Source organism: Monodon monoceros, unplaced genomic scaffold (assembly GCF_005190385.1).
Source record: "Monodon monoceros isolate NGI ecotype Baffin Bay Population unplaced genomic scaffold, NGI_Narwhal_1 Super_Scaffold_12, whole genome shotgun sequence".
Classification (NCBI taxonomy): Eukaryota; Metazoa; Chordata; class Mammalia; order Artiodactyla; family Monodontidae; genus Monodon; species Monodon monoceros.
In genome coordinates this window covers 117,304,692-117,323,541 of record NW_021703768.1, presented here as the reverse complement: position 1 = coordinate 117,323,541, position 18,850 = coordinate 117,304,692, and the positions used below count along the sequence as shown (strand labels likewise).

Below are 18,850 nucleotides of genomic sequence, written 5' to 3'. Positions count from 1 at the left end.
CCTTGAAAGACAAACACAACAATGCTAACTACATGAACTTAACTACAACTATTTATCGTGTACCTACTGTGTGCATTGTGTTATGCTCGGAGCTTTTCATCCTGATCTTATTTATTCCTCAGAATAACCCTGTTAGGGTTATTCTCATATTAAATGAGGAGACAAACTCTATTGCTATACAACTAGTATATGGAACCAGACATACCTAGGCTCAAGGTAGACCAAACCTTGAATACAGATCTGTCTAATTCCAAATTCCCTGCCCTTTCTTCTCCCCCACAGATTTTTAGAGTAGGTAAGACATATATTTCTTTCATGTCCAGAAGTCCAATTACTAGTTACTCTTTTGGTTCAAATGCCAGGTACTTTATAGCAGATTCTCAAAATGTGGTTTGCAGACCACTTGCACCAGGTCATAAGGGGAGTTTGCAAAAGTGCAAATTTCTGGGCCCCATAGCAAAGATTCTAAGTAATTAAGTTTGGGATGAGGATCAGAGAATCTGTTTGTTTTTTTTTTTTAAACAAACTAATGTGGCCTCTCGTGAGAACCACTATGTCTAGAAGGTCTTCCAGGAGCGTTCAGTAGAAATAAGTTCTTTGGGAGAACACTTCAACTAAGCCTTCTGGTCTTCTCCACACTGCCATGCCCGAAGCTCAGGCTGATTCTCTCAGGCTGACTCTCTCATGCCAATTCTCTCATGCCTGACAGCACAGGGACTCGCCGAAGGCATGAATGACTTAAGAGATTTTGGCCTAATCTACATACATCTCAATTTAGCAGCACAAATTAAGCTATTTGTCAAAATGCTTAAAACCATACACGAAATCTGCGCGTTGTGCTGTGTTTGGAAGAATGTGGAGAAGCAGGGCAGGCCTATAGGTCACGTGGGGAAGATGTACTCTGAATCGGAATCCTGGATATTTCGGGGGTTGCCAGCGCTGGAGAATGTTGGAAAACAGAGCAGCCAGACTCATGCGCAGGCGCAGAAGGGAGGGGGGAAATCAAACCGTCAAGGAGCGCCCTTCCCCCATCCTCTTTCCTGCCTTCTCCCACTGCGCAAGCGCAGGAGTGAAGCAAGATGGCGGCCCCCGTGGATTTGGAGTTAAAGAAGGTAAAAGAGGGTCTTGAGCAGGCAGAGACTTTTTCTTTGGAAGCTAAGGGAACTGTGGACAAGAATATCGAGTGAGACTCGAGTTCTGCGGAAGGCTCCAGGGAAATGGGGAATGGTTTCCCAGAGACCTAAGGCGGGACAGGGTCTCTGTAGGCTGGAGTCGGGGGCGAGCTGCTCTTTGCTGGGTAAGAGCCGGTTGCGCTGGGCCTGGTTAAGTCTGACGGGCCGATAGCTCTTCTGTTCCCTAGTTCCGAGTTCCAGAGACCTTTCGTTGAGCTTGGAGTTTTCAGTTCCATAGTGAGGCCTGAAGTGAGCGTTTCCAGCTGGAGCCCTTTGAGACGGCTGCCCGAGCTGAGGCATGTAATTCTGCATTCTAATTTGCTTTGAAAAAACCCAAGTCCAACCTGTTTTTAGGCCACTTCTTCAATCCCATACCTTGTAAGGTCGCTGCATACAGTTCAGTTAGGTATTCTCATAGCAGTGTTCATCTTAGGGCTTTGGTCTTAGCTCCCCCGCCCCGCCCCCGTTTTTATTTAAAGACTTGTCAAAAAAGAAACAAAGTTTTCCAGATAAAATCGGTATCAGAAGGAATTGGTTTTCTCTTTTCAAACAATTGCCTATAAATGTGTTGTTACTCAGGAACGTTTTCGCAGCTTAAACAGTTGTCGGGATTCGTAGACTTTACCTACTTTAAACCTATACTTTTCTAGAAAAGGAAACAGTTTCAGAAAAGACTCAGACCAAGGTTGGGACTAGAATCCAGTATTCTCTGCCTTACTTCCCACCTTTTGACCATTAGTTTTGGTTCGTTAGAAGAGCAACTTTTACTTAAGGCTGTCTCCTGGTCAACCTCTGCATAAGAAATAGGACAGCTGAAATAGCTTTTCCACCTAATAAATGAAGCTGTTTATTATTGCTCTGAGGATTTATGTGTGTGTGTCTTGCTTCTTGTTTGAAACTTGTACCTTTAGTCCTTATGTGGCCTCTAGTGCTGTAATATCTTAGCATTAACAATATACCAGCTTCCTTAGCAAACTGTGTCTTAAAGTGTTATAAAAGTTTACCTTTTTTTTCTGTTAAAAGTTCAAATTTAAGTTAGGGTTTAGTGAAAGAGCTAACAATAGAGTACAGCTGTGAATGGACTTACCGCTCAGTATTATTTGAATTTGTTGCTAGGAAACCTGTGGACAGTGAATGCAAACTAAGAAAATGATTACAGACTTAAATTGGGTAGTTTTGACAACCAATGAAATTAATTGAAAAAGAAACATGTTTAAAGGTCTTCTAATATCTTTATAAGGTTTTTTTTTGGCGGTGGCCGGGGGGTGGGGGGCACGGCAGGTGGAGACTAGTAGGAAACTTTAGGCACTTCCTCTCCCCCCAAAATGAATCTTTTGAAACCTTACTAGTCCGTGAGAACAAAGTGAGAATAAAAATTAAGTATTAGCTTTTGCTGTGTATTGCAGCCGCAAATGTTATTATTAAGGCATAAATTTGAGAGCATATGAAAGTCATTCTAGGCACTTCATGAGTATCCAAGAAACTTTTATCTTTGAGTAAGGGTACCCAAGTGTCAAATTTGGCTTGGTATGTGCGTATGAAGATCATGATGCAATTCTTCTAACAATGTTTTGAAATTCTTGTTTTTCTCTTAAAATATTCATTTTCTGAGTATTACTGTAGATAGTAGAATAGAAAGATTCCTGAACTAGAGGTCAGAAGAAATGGATTTAAGTACTTGCTTTTCCACTTAGTAGTTGCTCAGCCCTGTGCAAGTCATTTATATCTCTTTAAAACATTTAGTTAATTTGTAAACTGTGGTGGTGAAACTGCCATCCCTAACTCAGGATTATTGAAAAGAGTAAATGAGACATTTATTATATCTGTCAGTATTCTCATATTAATATTCACATGTTAATATTTCAAACAAATGTGGGAAAGTACTTTACACCTAGTTGTGTAATACAGATGTAGTGAGCTGTTACATTTATGTTTCTTGTTTTGGATCTCTGGGTTTCATCCTGTGACTGTTGCATTTAGTGCTTTTATTACTCCTCGGATACTTGCTACTTGATATGGTTATTATTTACCTTTGTTCTGCTTCAAATAGGTTGCATCTTCTGAGGACTGAGTAAATTCAGTACAGTTGACCCTTGAACAACACTGGTTTGAACTGCGGGGATCCAGTTGTATGCAGATTTTTAAAAATAGAAAATACTAGAGTACTACATGATGTGTAGTTGGTTGAATCCACTCGGTAGAACCAAGGATACAGAGGAACTGCTGTATAGGAGCTGCCACCTATAAATTATACTTGGATTTTCAACTGCACGGAGGGTCAGTGCCCCTAATCACCGAATTGTTCAAGAGTCAAATGTATTTAGCATAGTGGCTTGATTGTTTACAATTTTATTGATTTTTATTGATGTTTGCTGTGGTAAATTTCACAGCTTTGTCTCTGGTTAGCAGGCTTTATTTTAATATATTTAGATTTGACTTAAATGTTTCCTGTAAAATGTTGCAGCTACTAAATCATGGACTTATTTTTTAGGCCTTCACAGAGCTTCAAGCCAAAGTGATTGACACTCAACAGAAGGTGAAGCTTGCAGACATACAGATTGAACAGCTAAACAGAACGAAAAAGCATGCACATCTTACAGATACAGAGATTATGACTTTGGTAGATGAGACTAACATGTATGAAGGTGTAGGAAGAATGTAAGTAAAGTATATCCTTAAGGGGATTATCTTCAAAGAGGTTTGTCTGAATTAAATCATAGAATTTGTTCACTTTACAACCTGCGTTAAAGTATCATAGTAGCTTTAAAGATCACCTAGTCAAATATCTTCTTTTTTTAAAAAATGAGAAACTGAACTCCAGATAGATGTGTTTAATTTTAAACTGTGAAGTACATTTTAAAAATATTTATTCCCTGTTCTTCTCTCCATGCTTAGGTACTTAAGTGTGTAACTTCAATGATAAAGATATGATTTGTTGTGAAAAGATGTTTATAGTAGTTTCATGTGTGAAGATTTATTTAAGTAGTTGTAGTTTTAACTTCCCCTTCCCTACCTAGTTGTTATTAGTCACACAAATCATAAATCTTTTAGATGTCTGATCAGGTTGTAAAATAAAAATAAACATTCAGTTGTGATTTAAATATACTCATTCTGTCGAACATGAGAAATCTAGTAAATCAACTTACCTTTTGTTTGTTCTAATTATTATATATGATTAACCTCCTACACTTCACTTTTTTTCTTTTAAAAAAATACATTACCCTTCTGAGAGAGAATAGATCTGCTTCATGTTCTCTAAGCAGTAAATAGGAATGGAAAACCCCTTAACTACAGGTCACATTCCATTACACTGAGCTAAAAGGAGACTAATTTTTTTTTTTTTTTTTTAGGTGGGGGAGGTACAGGAGGAGGGTTTTTCTGGAATTTGGTCTCTGATTATTACTTAGTAAGTGGACCATTACTTAAGTTTGGAGCTCTTTTAGTTGGAAAGGAATTTGACCTCAGTCTAGGATGACTTGTTTTGTGATTGATTTGAAGGAAGCATGGCATGTGTAACATTTAGTGATGACTTTAGAACGACATCATGAGAAATAGACCCTGCTCATGACTAGCTAATCCATATCTTTCTGGAAAAGAGATTGATTATGACAAACTGTTCTTCTGATTTGCTTTCTCAGAATAAACAATACACCACAAATAAATTTTATTGCTGGAGTTCATGTTTTTCATTTTAGCTTGTTTTAAAAGGAAGATAATCCCAATTTGAGAGTTTGTTACTGGGACACAAAAGAATTGGGATGAGAACAAAGTAGAACCCTTGAATATGTGTCTGTGTAGTATGAAGTGCATTGTTGGCATTCACTACAGGATAATTTTATCTTTAGTTTGAATATCCTTAGGTCTTAAAACAGTAATGCTAGCTTTTCGAGCATGCTTGTTGATATGTTGCACCTGGATTTCATTAGCCTTTGTTTGCAACAGCTAAAGAACAAAACAGAAAAACTTTTCTCTTTGGCCTTTTGATCTACAGTGAAGTTCTAATTTTTAATTAGAATACTTTCATTTATTAAACATTCTGCAGAAATGATAGGAAGTTGCTTTTTTTGCATACTGCCCAAAGTGCTACATATGGGTTGTATTCACAAAGAATTTTAGAGTTTAAAGGCTGAGATATGGTTTTAAATTTGACTTTTGTGCTTTCTGCCTCTCACTGGGATTTGTAGGGGCATGTAAGGTAAGTAGTGTTGTTGGCTAGAGTATTGGTGCCCTCAGGAAGAAAAGACTTGCTGAGTATTAGTCTGGTCATGAGGATGTTCTCTTTCTTGATGCTAAACCTGAAATATCTATTTCTGAATTTATAGTCTTGAGTAATTTTGAATTGTGATTCACTTCTTTAATTCTAGTGTTTACCTTAATTTGTCTTTCCTTTTCCTTTTTGAGTATTATTAGGGAATTCTAATTGGAATACTAATTCTTCCCAAACTTGTTTTAAAACCAAGAATTAGGGGCTTCCCTGGTGGCTCAGTGGTTAAGAATCCGCCTGCCAATGTAGGGGTTACAGGTTCGAGCCCGGTCTGGGAAGATCCCACAGGCCATGGAGCAACTAAGCCTGTGTGCCACAACTACTGAGCCTGTGCTCTAGAGCCCGTGAGCCACAACAACTGAGCTGGCATGCCACAACTACTGAAGCCCACGCGCCTAGAGCCCGTGCTCTGCAACAAGAGAAGCCACTGCAGTGAGAAGTCCGCGCACTGCAATGAAGAGTAGCTCCTGCTCGCCTCAACTAGAGAAAAACTGGTGCGCAGCAACGAAGACCCAGTGCAGCCAAAAATAAATAAAGTTATAAAAAAAAAAGGCACCAAGAATTATGAAATCTAAAACATTACATTTTTGTTTTAGAACCTGCAATAGATTTTTGCCATTGCTGAAATTCAGGCCTCATTGTGTCTTGCCTGGACTGAGAAGCTATAGCTTCTTTTTTTAAAAAAATATTTATTTAATTTATTTATTTGGTTGTGCCAGGTCTTAGTTGCGGCAGGCAGGTTCCTTAGTTGCGGTTCAAGGACTCCTTTAGTTATGGCACGTGTGCTCCTTAGTTGCGGCCGGTGGGCTCCTTAGTTATGATATGCAAACTCTCAGTTGCGGCTTGCATGTGGGGTCTAGTTCTCTGACCAGGATTGAACCTGGGCCCCCTGCATTGGGAGCATGGAGTCTTAACCACTGTGCCACCAGGGAAGTCCTGAAGGTATAGCTTCTTGAACTGTTCTTTCTGCCTTTATTCTGTTGGTCCAAAAGCTTTCTTTGCACATCTGCCAGACATCTGCCAGAGTTGATCATGTCATTATTTCTCATAAAATCCTCTGTTCACCCTTGGTTGCCCACGGAATAAAATCTAAACTTGTTAGCCTAGCATTCACTGTCATTCATAATCTGTTCTTAATTTACCCTTCTAGCCTCACATCCCACCACTTTCTCTTCCCAGGCTGAGGATAGCACATAAATTTCATCTCGTGGACTTGCCTCCTTCCATTGATTTTGAGTTATCTGTTGAGAAGGAGTTTGAGTCTCATGTGGACTTAAACATGCTTTAATTGATCAGTGAGGTCTGTCATGGGCTGAGGGTAGAAGAGTAGTAGCACATGTACCCAAAATTGTTATCCCTACCCTTGCCACGTGGGTTTCCTCACGCATGCCGTGTTTTTGTGCTTTCTTGATTTTGCTCCTTCTGTCCTTCTTGGCCTGCAGTATCCCACTTTCCCTTGTGAAATTCTCATCTTTCAAGACGTAGCTTATCTTCTCGGAAGATTTTTCCATCTTGCCTGGCAGATTTACTTACACTTTCCTGGAAGATACCAGAGCTTTTGTTCCTCTAGCTAGTAGAGCACGTGGGTGGCAGTATGAGGGTAGGGGGCAGAACTTGATTGAGTTTGAAATGGTCTGGTTTTCCCAACTAGATTGTCAGCTCTGTGAGACCATATACATATTTATCTTTGTTTCCTCAGTTCTCAGTATAATGTCTGGCACAAAATAGGTGTTAAATGCATGTGGATTTGAATTGAATATGATTCTCTCGCCTAAAATAACCGCATTTTCTTTTGGTTCTTTAGAAAGAAAATGTTTAGGAAGTGTCAGAGACTTAAGAATTGGAGTTTATTATGCTTTTAAAATATATGATTCAATAAAGGTGAAATTTTAAAAGTAACATATATATATATATTTTTTTTCTTTTTTTTTGGCCGTACGCGGGCCTGTCACTGTTGTGGCCTCTCCCGTTGCGGAGCATAGGCTCTGGACGCGCAGGCTCAGCGGCCATGGCTCACGGGCCTAGCTGCTCCGCGGCATGTGGGATCCTCCTGGACCGGAGCACGAACCCGCGTCCCCTGCATCGGCAGGCGTACTCTCAACCACTGCGCCACCAGGGAAGCCCTAAAAGTAACATATATTTTGATTAAGGTCAAAGGAATTGTTTCTGACCAAAATTATGTCCTTTGATCTGGCAGAATTAATTCTTTATTAAATCTGTTGAGAAGGTTGACAAATTCTACATGTCAACCAGTTGCAGAGATAGTCAGAACTGACAATATAGAAAAACCCAAGCCTTTAGGATTATGCTGAGGGCAGTATAATTTTTGGAGAATAAAAGCTATTCTGTGCAGAATAATATCAATACAATTGTATATTTTACCTTACTCATCCTCACATAGGATGGAAGTCAGATTTTTCATTTTAGGGTGTGTATTTAGGTTGTCAAGTCATTTCAAGCCCATATGCCTTTCCCAGTCATAAGCATGGAGAAAACTGGTACTGTTAAATACCCCTTATATATGGCTATTTTTGGTTTAAAACAAGGAAAATCAGGCTACGGGGTAAGAGATGATAAATTGCTATATACTGTAAGCTCTGCATATTCATTGCTCAAAGCTATATTCTATCCAGTCTCTTGGCATGTTGCCAGTACATTTTAGTTCTCTTACTTCATATTCTTTGGAGAGGCTGTTATGTAGCCTGATACTACTACCACCAATTTCTAGTTTTGCTACTTAAGCTGTTTGTGAGCTGACCTCACCATACCGCTTTAAGAACTATGATGAAAGTTACAACTGTGGAATGATCTGTCTGAATAGTTGGAGGTGTTTGTCTTCATCTTTCTAGCATGCAAGGAGGGAACAGATCTCAAATAAATATTACATGAATGTTTCTTGTATTTTTTTTTTTTCATGAATAAGAACCAGCTTGTAATCGTTTATGGGAGTTTTCTTCCTTTTTCCTTTGCATAGTAGAAGATAAGAGTATTTTTAAAAGTTAGAATTACATTTGAAAGAACACATAAATGACATTTAGTCATGCTGGTGTTTGAAAGGCCCATCATCAGAATAAAGGTCAAATTTATTTTTATTAACAATATGTATGATCCAGACCCTGATTTGATATTAGGTACATTATTCTAATATCCTTGTGCTTGAACATTACATAAATAACATTTCTTCTTTCCAAAAGAGATAAATGAGGCTTTTTATTTTTTTAATATGGGAGGAACTTGAGTAGATTAGCCTTTGAGAAGAATGATTAGTGTCTTTTTAAAACTTGAACCTAACTAAAAATAACTTTGTACCATATTTAAACTAATTTAGAGGTATGCCACCATTCTGTGGGTATTTTTTTACATTTAAGGAACTAAGAATGAACAATGGTATAAATCTACCAACTAGATAAGTGTCTAGCAATGCAGAAATTGCTGTTTGGGAGCGGTGTTGCTATTTCTACTTGTTGAAGTAATTTGATGGTTGATCTCTAATGGTTGAAAGATCCAGAAGTATAAAACTTAAGATAAATGTGGCAGAGGTAGAAAATGAAAATAGTAGGTATATTTCTGATAGGTAACAAAATTTAAAAAAAATCTAAATAATCGAGCAACTTTTCAGCTAGTTAGGATGTATAAATCTGAACTCTTTGTGACAGTTTGGTTGAACTGCCCTTTGTTTAAAATGTCATGTTGGTTTTGTTGTGATTTTAATTGTTAGTTTGAATGTTGACTTGTAATTTGAGTTGTGACATTTAGAAAAGCCAAGATGAAACATTTGCAGTTGCTCTAGGTTTAGTTATGTTAAATATTAATCAAAAGGGGTATAATCATGCTACCTGAAGTTTTGCAACCATTTTACAATTTCATATTGATGTAGAGTTGGTATTCCAGTCAATTCAAGGTCATTTTAATTTTATTTATTTATTTACAATTTTTTAAATTAAAAAATTTTTTTATTTTATTTATTTTTGGCTGTGTTGGGTCTTTGTTGCTGCACGCGGACTTTCTCTAGTTGCAGCGAGTGGGGGCTACTCTTCATTGCGGTGCTTGGGCTTGTCATTGCGGTGGTTTCTCATTGCTGTGGCTTCTTGTTGCGGAGCACGGGCTCTAGGCGTGCGGGCTTCAGTTGTTGTGGCTCGCGAGCTCTAGAGTGCAGGCTCAGTAGTTGTGGCACACGGGCTTATTTGCTCTGCGGCATGTGGGATCTTCCTGGACGAGGGCTCGAACCCTTGTCCCTTGCATTGGCAGGCAGATTCCTAACCACTGCGCCACCAGGGAAGCCCCTCGAGGTAATTTTAAAGCTGAAGATATAGCTGTACTATATTTCATTCCTAATAAACAACAAATCTTGGTGTAGTAAATATTAAGTATTATTGATATTATAGTAATAATGGTTTATATTGTTGTTCTCACTAGAACCAAGTTTAGATATTTTATTTAATGCTTACTGTAGGAGAAAAAAAATGCAAACTACTTTTGCTGTGAGAGCCACACAGCAAATTCGAATTTATAAGCTCCTTTTACTCTCTTTGAAAGTATTAATCTGTAGTTTACAGTAGAGAAAATGAAGCAAAGATAAAATAATTTTCAAAGGTAGGAAGAAATTTTTTTAGTCATTTTTTTAGATTTATTTTAAAGGAAGAGGAGTTTTGATGTTGAGCTGCTTTTCCTAATAGAATGTGATCCAGCCTTCTTGTATTTTTATACAGAGCCATATAAAGTCATGGCTTTCATTGCTCAGAGTCCTAAGGGGAAAAAAAACAACTTTTCCTGGTGTGCAGGGAAAATGACTTCAGTTTTGTTGATGCTGAGTATGTATATAACCCCAGCTGGGCATAGTCTCCTCTTCCACAGATGTGGTACTCTAGGGAGAGGAGATTTTTGAGTAATATTCTTAATTTCTGTAAGCTGTCAGTGATTTAAAAACTCCGTGTTCGTTATAACTGTGATTACTGCTGTGTAGAATGACATCACTGGTTTTATGGCAGGGGAAGTTAACAAACATTTGCGTAGGAATTACATAGCCATTTTTCTTTTGCAGAAGAATACTTTTAATAATTCTTTCCCTTCTTGCCCTCCCATGTTCTCCAGAATCCAAACAATCTCACTGAAACACAGGAAATTAATTTCAAAAATGTGTCAATTAGGAGTTTATTATAAGAAAAGAAAAAGAAGTCTGTTAAACTTACCTTGGGATGTACAAACATGCTGAAATAAAATTTAAAAAAAAATTTTTTTTATTTAATGTGTCTTTGTTGTAGGGTTGCTTAGTTTAGGCTAGAACTTGTTTAAATGTAATTGATTCATTTTGTTACCATTACTTGGAGGAGTTTCCTTGTGCATTTCCTGACATCAAAAGGCCTGACTTTTTTTTTGATCTGCTTTTGTTGCATGAAAGTAACAATCAACAACACAAGAGGATAGTGCAGTGTATTCCAATTGGTGATAAGCAAGAATTAATGTAGTTAACTGAGGGAAGGGTAAAAAAATTACTTTGTTGTTCCTATGTAAGTAAAAATAAAGATAGCAGTAATCTTGAACTTTGTTAATTCACTGGGTGAATTTCTCTGAAGTGAAAAACAATCAATTTTAAGCTGTACCAAGAATTTTGTGATTTTAGCTGCCACTTATCTCATAGTGGCAAATTTAGGAACAACTTGCTATCTAATCTGTTTGAGAGAGGACTGACATGTTCATGTCAAGGAACATAGTCTGGGACTTCCATGGTGGTGCAGTGGTTAAGAATCCACCTGCCAATGCAGGGGACACAGGTTTGAGCCCTGGTCCCGGAAGATCCCACATGCCACAGAGCAGCTGAGCCTGTGTGCCACAACTACTGAGCCTACGCTCTAGAGCCCGTGAGCCACAACTACTGAGCCCACGTGCCTAGAGCCCATGCTCCACAACAAGAGAAGCCCCTGCAATGAGAAGCCCGCGTACCGCAGTGAAGAATAGCCCCCGCTCACTGCAACTAGAGAAAGCCTGCGAGCAGCAACGAGGACTCAACACGGCCAAAAATTAAAAAAAAAAAAAAAAAAAAAAAGGAACATAGTCTGCTTAATGAAACACCCAAAAGGAACTCAGAAAAAATATTGACTTAAAAGGTAAGAGTCAGTCCATATACATCAATACACACTTGGTAATGACTTATTGGTATTCTTTTCTTTCTTATTACTTCTATCAGGAATTGCTGTGAATTGCAAATATCCTTTGCCCAGATGGAATAATTAGGATTGCAGTGTGTTGCATGTACCATTAGTGCCTGTGGTTTTGTTTTTGTTTTTTTGGGTTTTTTTGCGGTATGCGGGCATCTCACTGTTGTGGCCTCTCCCATTGCGGAGCACAGGCTCCGGACACGCAGGCTTAGTGGCCATGGCTCACGGGCCCAGCTGCTCCACGGCATGTGGGATCTTCCCGGACCGGGGCACAAACCCGTGTCCCCTGCATCGGCAGGCGGACTCTCAACCACTGCGCCACCAGGGAAGCCTGTGCCTGTGGTTTTGTGGAGAATGTATACCCACTTTAATTTTAGATTTCAGGTTTGAATGGACATGTCTGGGAGAATGTTATCTCATTGTTCTGGCCAGAAACTCTCATTATCAACTCTTGTTCTAAGATCAGTTACCTTGAAATGGACCAGATTACTTGGAAGACACTATCCCTTTGGCTTTGAAGAGGACTAGAATATTCTTATATCAAAATTTGCACAGCAGCAGGAGCCCAGTATTGAAAATGTATCTCTAAATAGATAAGAGCATGACTGCCCTAAGCCAAGCCTTTTACATTGTTTGGCTCAGGGTAAAAAGATTTGGACCACAATATGCATCCTGTATGTGTGTGTCTGAGTCTTTTGCACTTGTGCCAAAATAGATTTATATTTCTCTGTGACTTTCTGCTTTTGTACCAAGAGTATTCTGTTTGTGTCCTTCAGTACTCATTGGATAGTAATGTTTTATTATCCATTGGTTCTCGTTTATCCAATGTTATATTTTAACCTACTAGGAAAATAAAGATCACATCTTGGAAAAACTTGTAGCATAGCTTGATGCTTATGTGTGGAAATGTTTGGGGTTTGATGAGGCCAGAGTAAAAGTGGTAAACATCAGAGGTGATTATTTACCAGAATGCTTAGAATACCAAGTAGTCACCAAAAATAAATGTCATGTTTAAAATAGATTAACATACTACTGTTTCTATTTCAAGAGTAATAGTTTGATTTAAAAATACACAGTGATTTTTAATTAGTACAGATTGAACCTATCAGTATGTGAGTTACTCATCTAGAACAAGGAATGTTTACATGGAACTGGCTTCCTGAAGGGACCATGATTTTTTAAATAATTATAGTGAATTCCCAGTCCTCATCTTATTTGACTTAGAAGCATTTAGTCCAGTTTATCTTTCTTTCCTTGATGCACTTTCTTCCTGTGGCTTCCAGGATACCACCTCTTGGTTTTCCTCCTATTTCACTGGCCATTCCTTCTCAGTCTCCTTTACTGTTTCCTTTTCTTTCCCGTTTCCAAATATTAGATTGATCTTGGGCTCAGCTCAGCCTTTGGATTTTTTTTCTCTTTTCTTGTATATACTCAGTTTCTTAGTGATCTCATCCAGGCTTATCTCTTTAAATGCTTTTTTATATACTGACAACTGGCAGAGTTTTATCTTAGGTTAGAACCCTTCCTGAACTCCAAGTTGCATATATCCACCTGCCTCCTTTACATCTACATTTGATGGTCTAATAGGCATCTCAAAACTGACTTGACCAAAATAAAATTCTCATTAGGTACAAATTAACCAGTTCCTCCTTCAGTCTTTCTCATTTCAGCAAATGGCTTTTCTTTCTTTCCTTTTTTTTAAAGGCAGTTGGAATGATGGTTGGAGGTAGGGGAACGATTTTAATATTTATTTATTTATTATTTATTTATTTATTTTGGCTATGCTGGGTCATAGTTGTGGCATGCGGGATCTTCGTTGCGGCATGTGGGATCTTTGTTGCGGCATGAGGGATCTTTAGTTTGTGACATGCGAAATTCTTAATTGCGGCATTCATACGGGATCCAGTTCCCCGACCAGGGATCGAACCCGGGCCCCCAGCATTGGGAGCATGGAGTCTTACCCACTGGACCGCTAGGAAAGTCCCGCAAATGGCTTTTCTATCCTTCCAGCTCTTTCAAATCTTGGAGTCATCCTTTTTTTTTTTGGCTGCCTTGGGTATTAGTTGCGGCACGTGGGATCTTCATTGCAGTGCGTGGGCTTCTCTCCAGTTGTGGCTCGTGGCCTCCAGAGTGCATGGGCTCTGTACTTTGTGGCATGCAGTTTCTCTAGTTGAGGTGCGAGGGCTCAGTAGTTGCAGCGTGTGGGCTTAGTTGCCCCATGGCATGTGGGATCTTAGTTCCCTGACCAGGGATCAAACCCATGTCCCCTGCGTTGGAAGGCGGATTCTTTACCACTGGACCACTGGGGAAGTCCCTTGGAGTCATCCTTGACTCCTCTCTTTCAGTCTTACGTTCAGTCCATTAGCAAAGACTCCATCTTTAAATTTTGCCCAGAATCTGAGCATTACTTGTTACCACCCTGGTCTAAACTATCATTGGATTGCAGTTGCCTCCTAACTGGGCTCCCTGCTTCTATCCTTACACTTTATAGCTGTTCTCAACTGAGCAGACAGAGTGACTCTTTTAAAACAAAATTCAGATCACTCTAGTCAGAATCTTCAGATGACTTTTAAATTTTGTCAGTGAAAAAGACAAGGGCTTTTGTATTTTCTGGTTTTTCTGAATGAAGCCACCTTCTTCCAGATGTCTGTATGGCTTATACCTTCTCTTCCTTCTGGTCTTTACTAAATAGGCATTGAGGCCTTTCGTTACCACCCTATTTATTTATTTATTTACTAATATATTAAAATCTTTTTTTATTGGAGTATAGTTGATTTACAATGTGTTACTTTCTGCTGTACAAAAAAGTGAATCAGTTATACATATACAGTATATTCACTCTTTTATGACCACCTTATTTATTCATTTTATTTATTTATTTTAAATTTATTTATTTATGTATTTATTATTGCCTGTGTTGGGTCTTCGTTGCTGCACGTGGGCTTTTTCTCTAGTTGTGGCGAGTGGGGGCTACTCCTCTTTGCGGTGTGCAGGCTTTTCATTGCGGTGGCTTCTCGTTGCAGAGCATGGGCTCTAGGTGTGCGGGCTTCAGTAGGTGTGGCATGTGGGCTCAGTAGTTGTGGTTCGCAGGCTCTAGAGCACAGGCTCAGTAGTTGTGGCGCACGGGCTTAGTTGCTCCACGGCATGTGGAATCTTCCTGGACCAGGGCTTGAACCTTTGTCCCCTGCATTAGCAGGTGGATCCTTAACCACTGTGCCACCAGGGAAGCCCTGTTTATATTTTTATCGTTTAAATTTTATTTATTTTTCTATACAGCAGGTTCTTATTAGTTATCTATTTTATACATATTAATGTATATATGTCAATCCCAATCTCCCAATTCATCTCACCACCACCATCCCCCCTGCCACTTTCCGCCTTTGGTGTCCATACGTTTGTTTTCTACATCTGTGTCTCTATTTCTGCCCTGCAAACTGGTTCATCTGTACCGTTTTTCTACGTTCCACATATATGCATTAATATATGATATTTTTCTCTTTCTGACTTACTCTGTATGACAATCTCTAGATCCATCCATGTCTCTACAAATGACCCAATTTTGTTCCTTTTATGGCTGAGTAATATTCCATTTTATATATGTACCACATCTTCTTTCTCCATTTGTCTGTTGATGGGCATTTAGGTTGCTTCCATGACCTGGCTATTGTAAATAGTGCTGCAGTGAACATTAGGGTGCATGTGTCTTTTTTTTTTTTGTGTGGTACGCAGGCCTCTCACTGTTGTGGCCTCTCCTGTTGCGGAGCACAGGCTCCGGACACGCATGCTCAGCGGCCATGGCTCACGGGCCCAGCCGCTCCGAGGCATGTGGGATTTTCCCGGACTGGGGCACGAACCTGCATCCCCTGCATCGGCAGGTGGACTCTCAACCACTGCACCACCAGGGAAGCCCGCATGTGTCTTTTTGAATTATGGTTTTCTCTGGCTATATGCCCAGTAATGGGATTGCTGGGTATGACCATCCTATTTAAAAGTAGTATATACATACTTCCACCTCCCATCTACTTGCCTCTTGTACGCTCTGTTTTTTGGCTTTATTTTTCTCCTGGCATGTATAACCATCTGGCCTACTATAGTACTAATTATGTATCTTTCTTAAGTCAGCTTTATTGAGCTATAACTTATATATAGTAACGTGCATTCATTCTAAGAGTAGAGTTGGATGAGTTTTGACAAATGTAACCACCTCTCCAATCATGATATAGAACATTTTCATCGCTCTAAAATGTTCCTTATTGCTTTTTCCAAGTCAGTCCTCCACTCCCCCAGATCCTGCTCTAGGCAACTGATAATCAGATTTGTCACTGTAGATTAATTTTGTCTATTTTAGAACTTTATATGGAATATATAAATAGAATCATTATCATATGTACTCCTTTTGTGGCTTTTTTCATTAAGCATAGTACTTCCACGATTTATCCATGCTGTGCATATCAGTCCTCCTCAGGGACTGTATATTGGGCTTTAATTCCACTTCTTTAAGTACTCTTGCCTCTGCCCTCCTCTCTGTGTTTGCCAGCTTCATTTTCAGATTGGTTGCAGGAGTTCCAAGGATTTCATTCAGATGTGACAACATCCAGAGTTAGAAAGTATCATGTGTTTTGTGTCACTTCTGTGGGAGCAAAGAAATCTTTCCCAGAAGTCTTCAAAAGGACCACCTCTCACATTTCATGACAAGAACTGAGCTACATGCTTGGCTTAAATCTTGTGGGATGGAACTGCCATGAATGGGTAAGACCAATCAAGATTTACCACAGGATTCACCTCCCTGAGTCTCTTGACAGTGCAGGCTACCCAAACAAAACTGGGGCTCTGTCAACAAAGTAAGAGGAGCAGATACTGGGTAGCCAACCAATAGCGTCTGCTAAAATCATCAAAAACAATCATTGGAGTGACCAACAGTTCAGGGCTAGCTACATGAAAACTGGGTAAAATATTTAAGATGAATTACGGAGTTTAATCAGGGAGTACAGGTAGGAAGCTCTTGAAGTAATTCAGGAGTGTGGTAATAAGGGCAGAAGGTAAAGTGGCAGAAGTGGGATGGAGAGGAAAGAGGGTGAGTATGAAAGAAAGTAATGAGCCTTAGAGATAAATTGGGAATATGGGGACACAGAGAATAGCTGCAGGTTTGAGACTTAGGTGAGTGGGCAAGTGGTGATGTCACTGATAGAGACTGAAATTGAAATGGGAAAACTGTAGGGAATGTTGGTATGGGTAGAAAAAGTGAGTTTAATTTGGGACATGTTGAATTTGAGGAGATGTGGAACATACAAGTAGAAATGACCATTAGATGATAGTGTAGGTGATAGGGGTTGATAATATTTTGAGAGTCATTAGCCAGGTTGAAGCCTTGAAAATAAATGAGTTCTCAGAGGGACTTTGGGTACAAATAGCTTAGCCTAGAGCCTGCATAATGCTTGTAATATCGGTACTGGAAGAGAAGAGGAAGGAGGGTTTATGAATATAGGAGTTGATGAGGGGAACATGAATAGTATTGTACTAAGATGCAGCAGAATCACTCAGAGTTTATATTTGAACATTGCTGTGTTCCATAGATTTGTTTCAGGTTGTCTCCTGTACCCTTTTAACATGTCCCCAACCTGTTTGTTTGCTTTAATTAGTAGACTTTCTTTTTTAGAGCATAAGTTTTAGGTTTACAAGAAAATTGAGCAGAAAGTACAAAGAGCTCTCACATTCCCCCGCCCCAGTTTCTTCCTCTTTTTATATCTTGCATTTGTGTAGTATATTTGTTACAATTGAAGGAATATTTATACATTACGGTTAACTAAGGTCCGTAGTTTATATTAGGATTCACTTTTTGTACAGTTCTATGGGTTTTGACAAATGTATAATGTTTTGTATCTGCCATCACTTTATCATACAGAACACTTTCACTGTCTCCCAAATCCTCTATGCTCCACATATTCATCCTTCCCTCCTCAAACCCCTCATCTTTTTATTTCTCTATAGTTCAGCCTTTTCTAGAATGTCATATGTTTGAAATCATACAGAGTAAAAGAGCATTTGCATTACTTGCTTCTTTCACTTAACAATATGCGTTTAAGTTTCCTCCATGTCTTTTCATGTCCTTTCATGGCTTGATAGCTCATTTCTTTTTTTTTTTTTTTTTCTGGCTGCGTTGGGTCTTTGTTGCTGTGCATGGGCTTTCTCTAGTTGCGGCGAGCAGGGACTACTATTCATTGCAACGCATGGGTTTCTCATTGTGTTAGCTTCTCTTGGTGCGCTGCACGAGCTCTAGGCGCAGGGGCTTCAGTAGTGGCAGCACATGGGCTTGGTAGTTGTGGCATGTGGGCTCTGGGGCACACAGGCTTCTGTAGTTGTCGTGTGTGGGCTTAGTTGCTTTGTGGCCTGTGGGATCTTCCCGGACATGGGTTTGATCCCGTGTCCCCTGCATTGGCAGGTGGATTCTTAACCACTGAGCCACCAGGCAAGTCCCTTTTTAAATTAATTAATTTATTTTTTGGCCAAGCTGCACGTCATGTGGGTCTTCGTTCCCCAACCAGAGATCGAAACCGCGTCCCCTGCATTGGAAGCACAGAGTCTTAACCACTGGACCACCAGGGAAGTCCCAGCTCATTTCTTTTTTTTAAAAAAATTAATTAATTAATTTATTGGCTGCATTGGGTCTTCGTTGCTGTGCGTGGGCTTTCTCTGGTTGCAGTGAGCGGGGGCCACTCTTTGTTGCAGTGCGCGGGCTTCTCATTGCAGTGGCCTCTCCTTGTGGAGCACAGGCTCTAGGTGTGAGGGCTTCAGTAGTTGTGTCTTGCGGGCTCTGGAGCGCAGGCTCAGCAGTTGTGGCACACAGGCTTAGTTGCTCCGCGGCATGTGGGATCTTCCTGGACCAGGGCTCAAACCCGTGTCCCCTGCATTGGCAGGCGGATTCTTAACCACTGCGCCACCAGGGAAGTCCTCATTTCTTTTTTATTTCCTGTTTTTTTTTCTCGGAGTGCTTTGTCTTGATAGTTCTATTGCTATGTCTTTGAGTTTACTTATTTATTTTAAAAATTTTATGGGAGTATAGTTGATTTACAATATTGTGTTTCAGGTGTACAGCAAAGTCATTCAGTTATACATATACATATATTCATTTTTTTTTCAGATTCTTAGGAATGTTCCTTCCTCTACAATTTTTTGGTATAGTTTCAGAAGGATAGGTGTTAATTCTTCTCTAAATGTTTGATAGAATTCCCCTGTGAAGCCATCTGGTCCTGGACTTTTGT

General features: G+C 39.5%; 1 protein-coding gene across 5 annotated transcripts in view; it reads left to right on the top strand.

The window, feature by feature from the left end:
- Positions 1–1,044: 1,044 nt before the first annotated feature.
- The window catches only part of PFDN1 (prefoldin subunit 1), a 77,576-nt gene continuing 59,770 nt past the window's right edge, over positions 1,045–18,850 (top strand). For 4 of the 5 annotated variants that reach the window (XM_029216950.1, XM_029216954.1, XM_029216952.1 and 1 more), the window contains exons 1-2: positions 1,045–1,112; positions 3,664–3,830. In XM_029216950.1, the coding sequence (XP_029072783.1) occupies positions 1,080–1,112; positions 3,664–3,830 (200 nt within the window). In that variant the 5' untranslated portion in view covers positions 1,045–1,079. The remainder of the gene's footprint in view (positions 1,113–3,663; positions 3,831–18,850) is intronic. The other variant, XM_029216953.1, reaches the window with a different exon arrangement.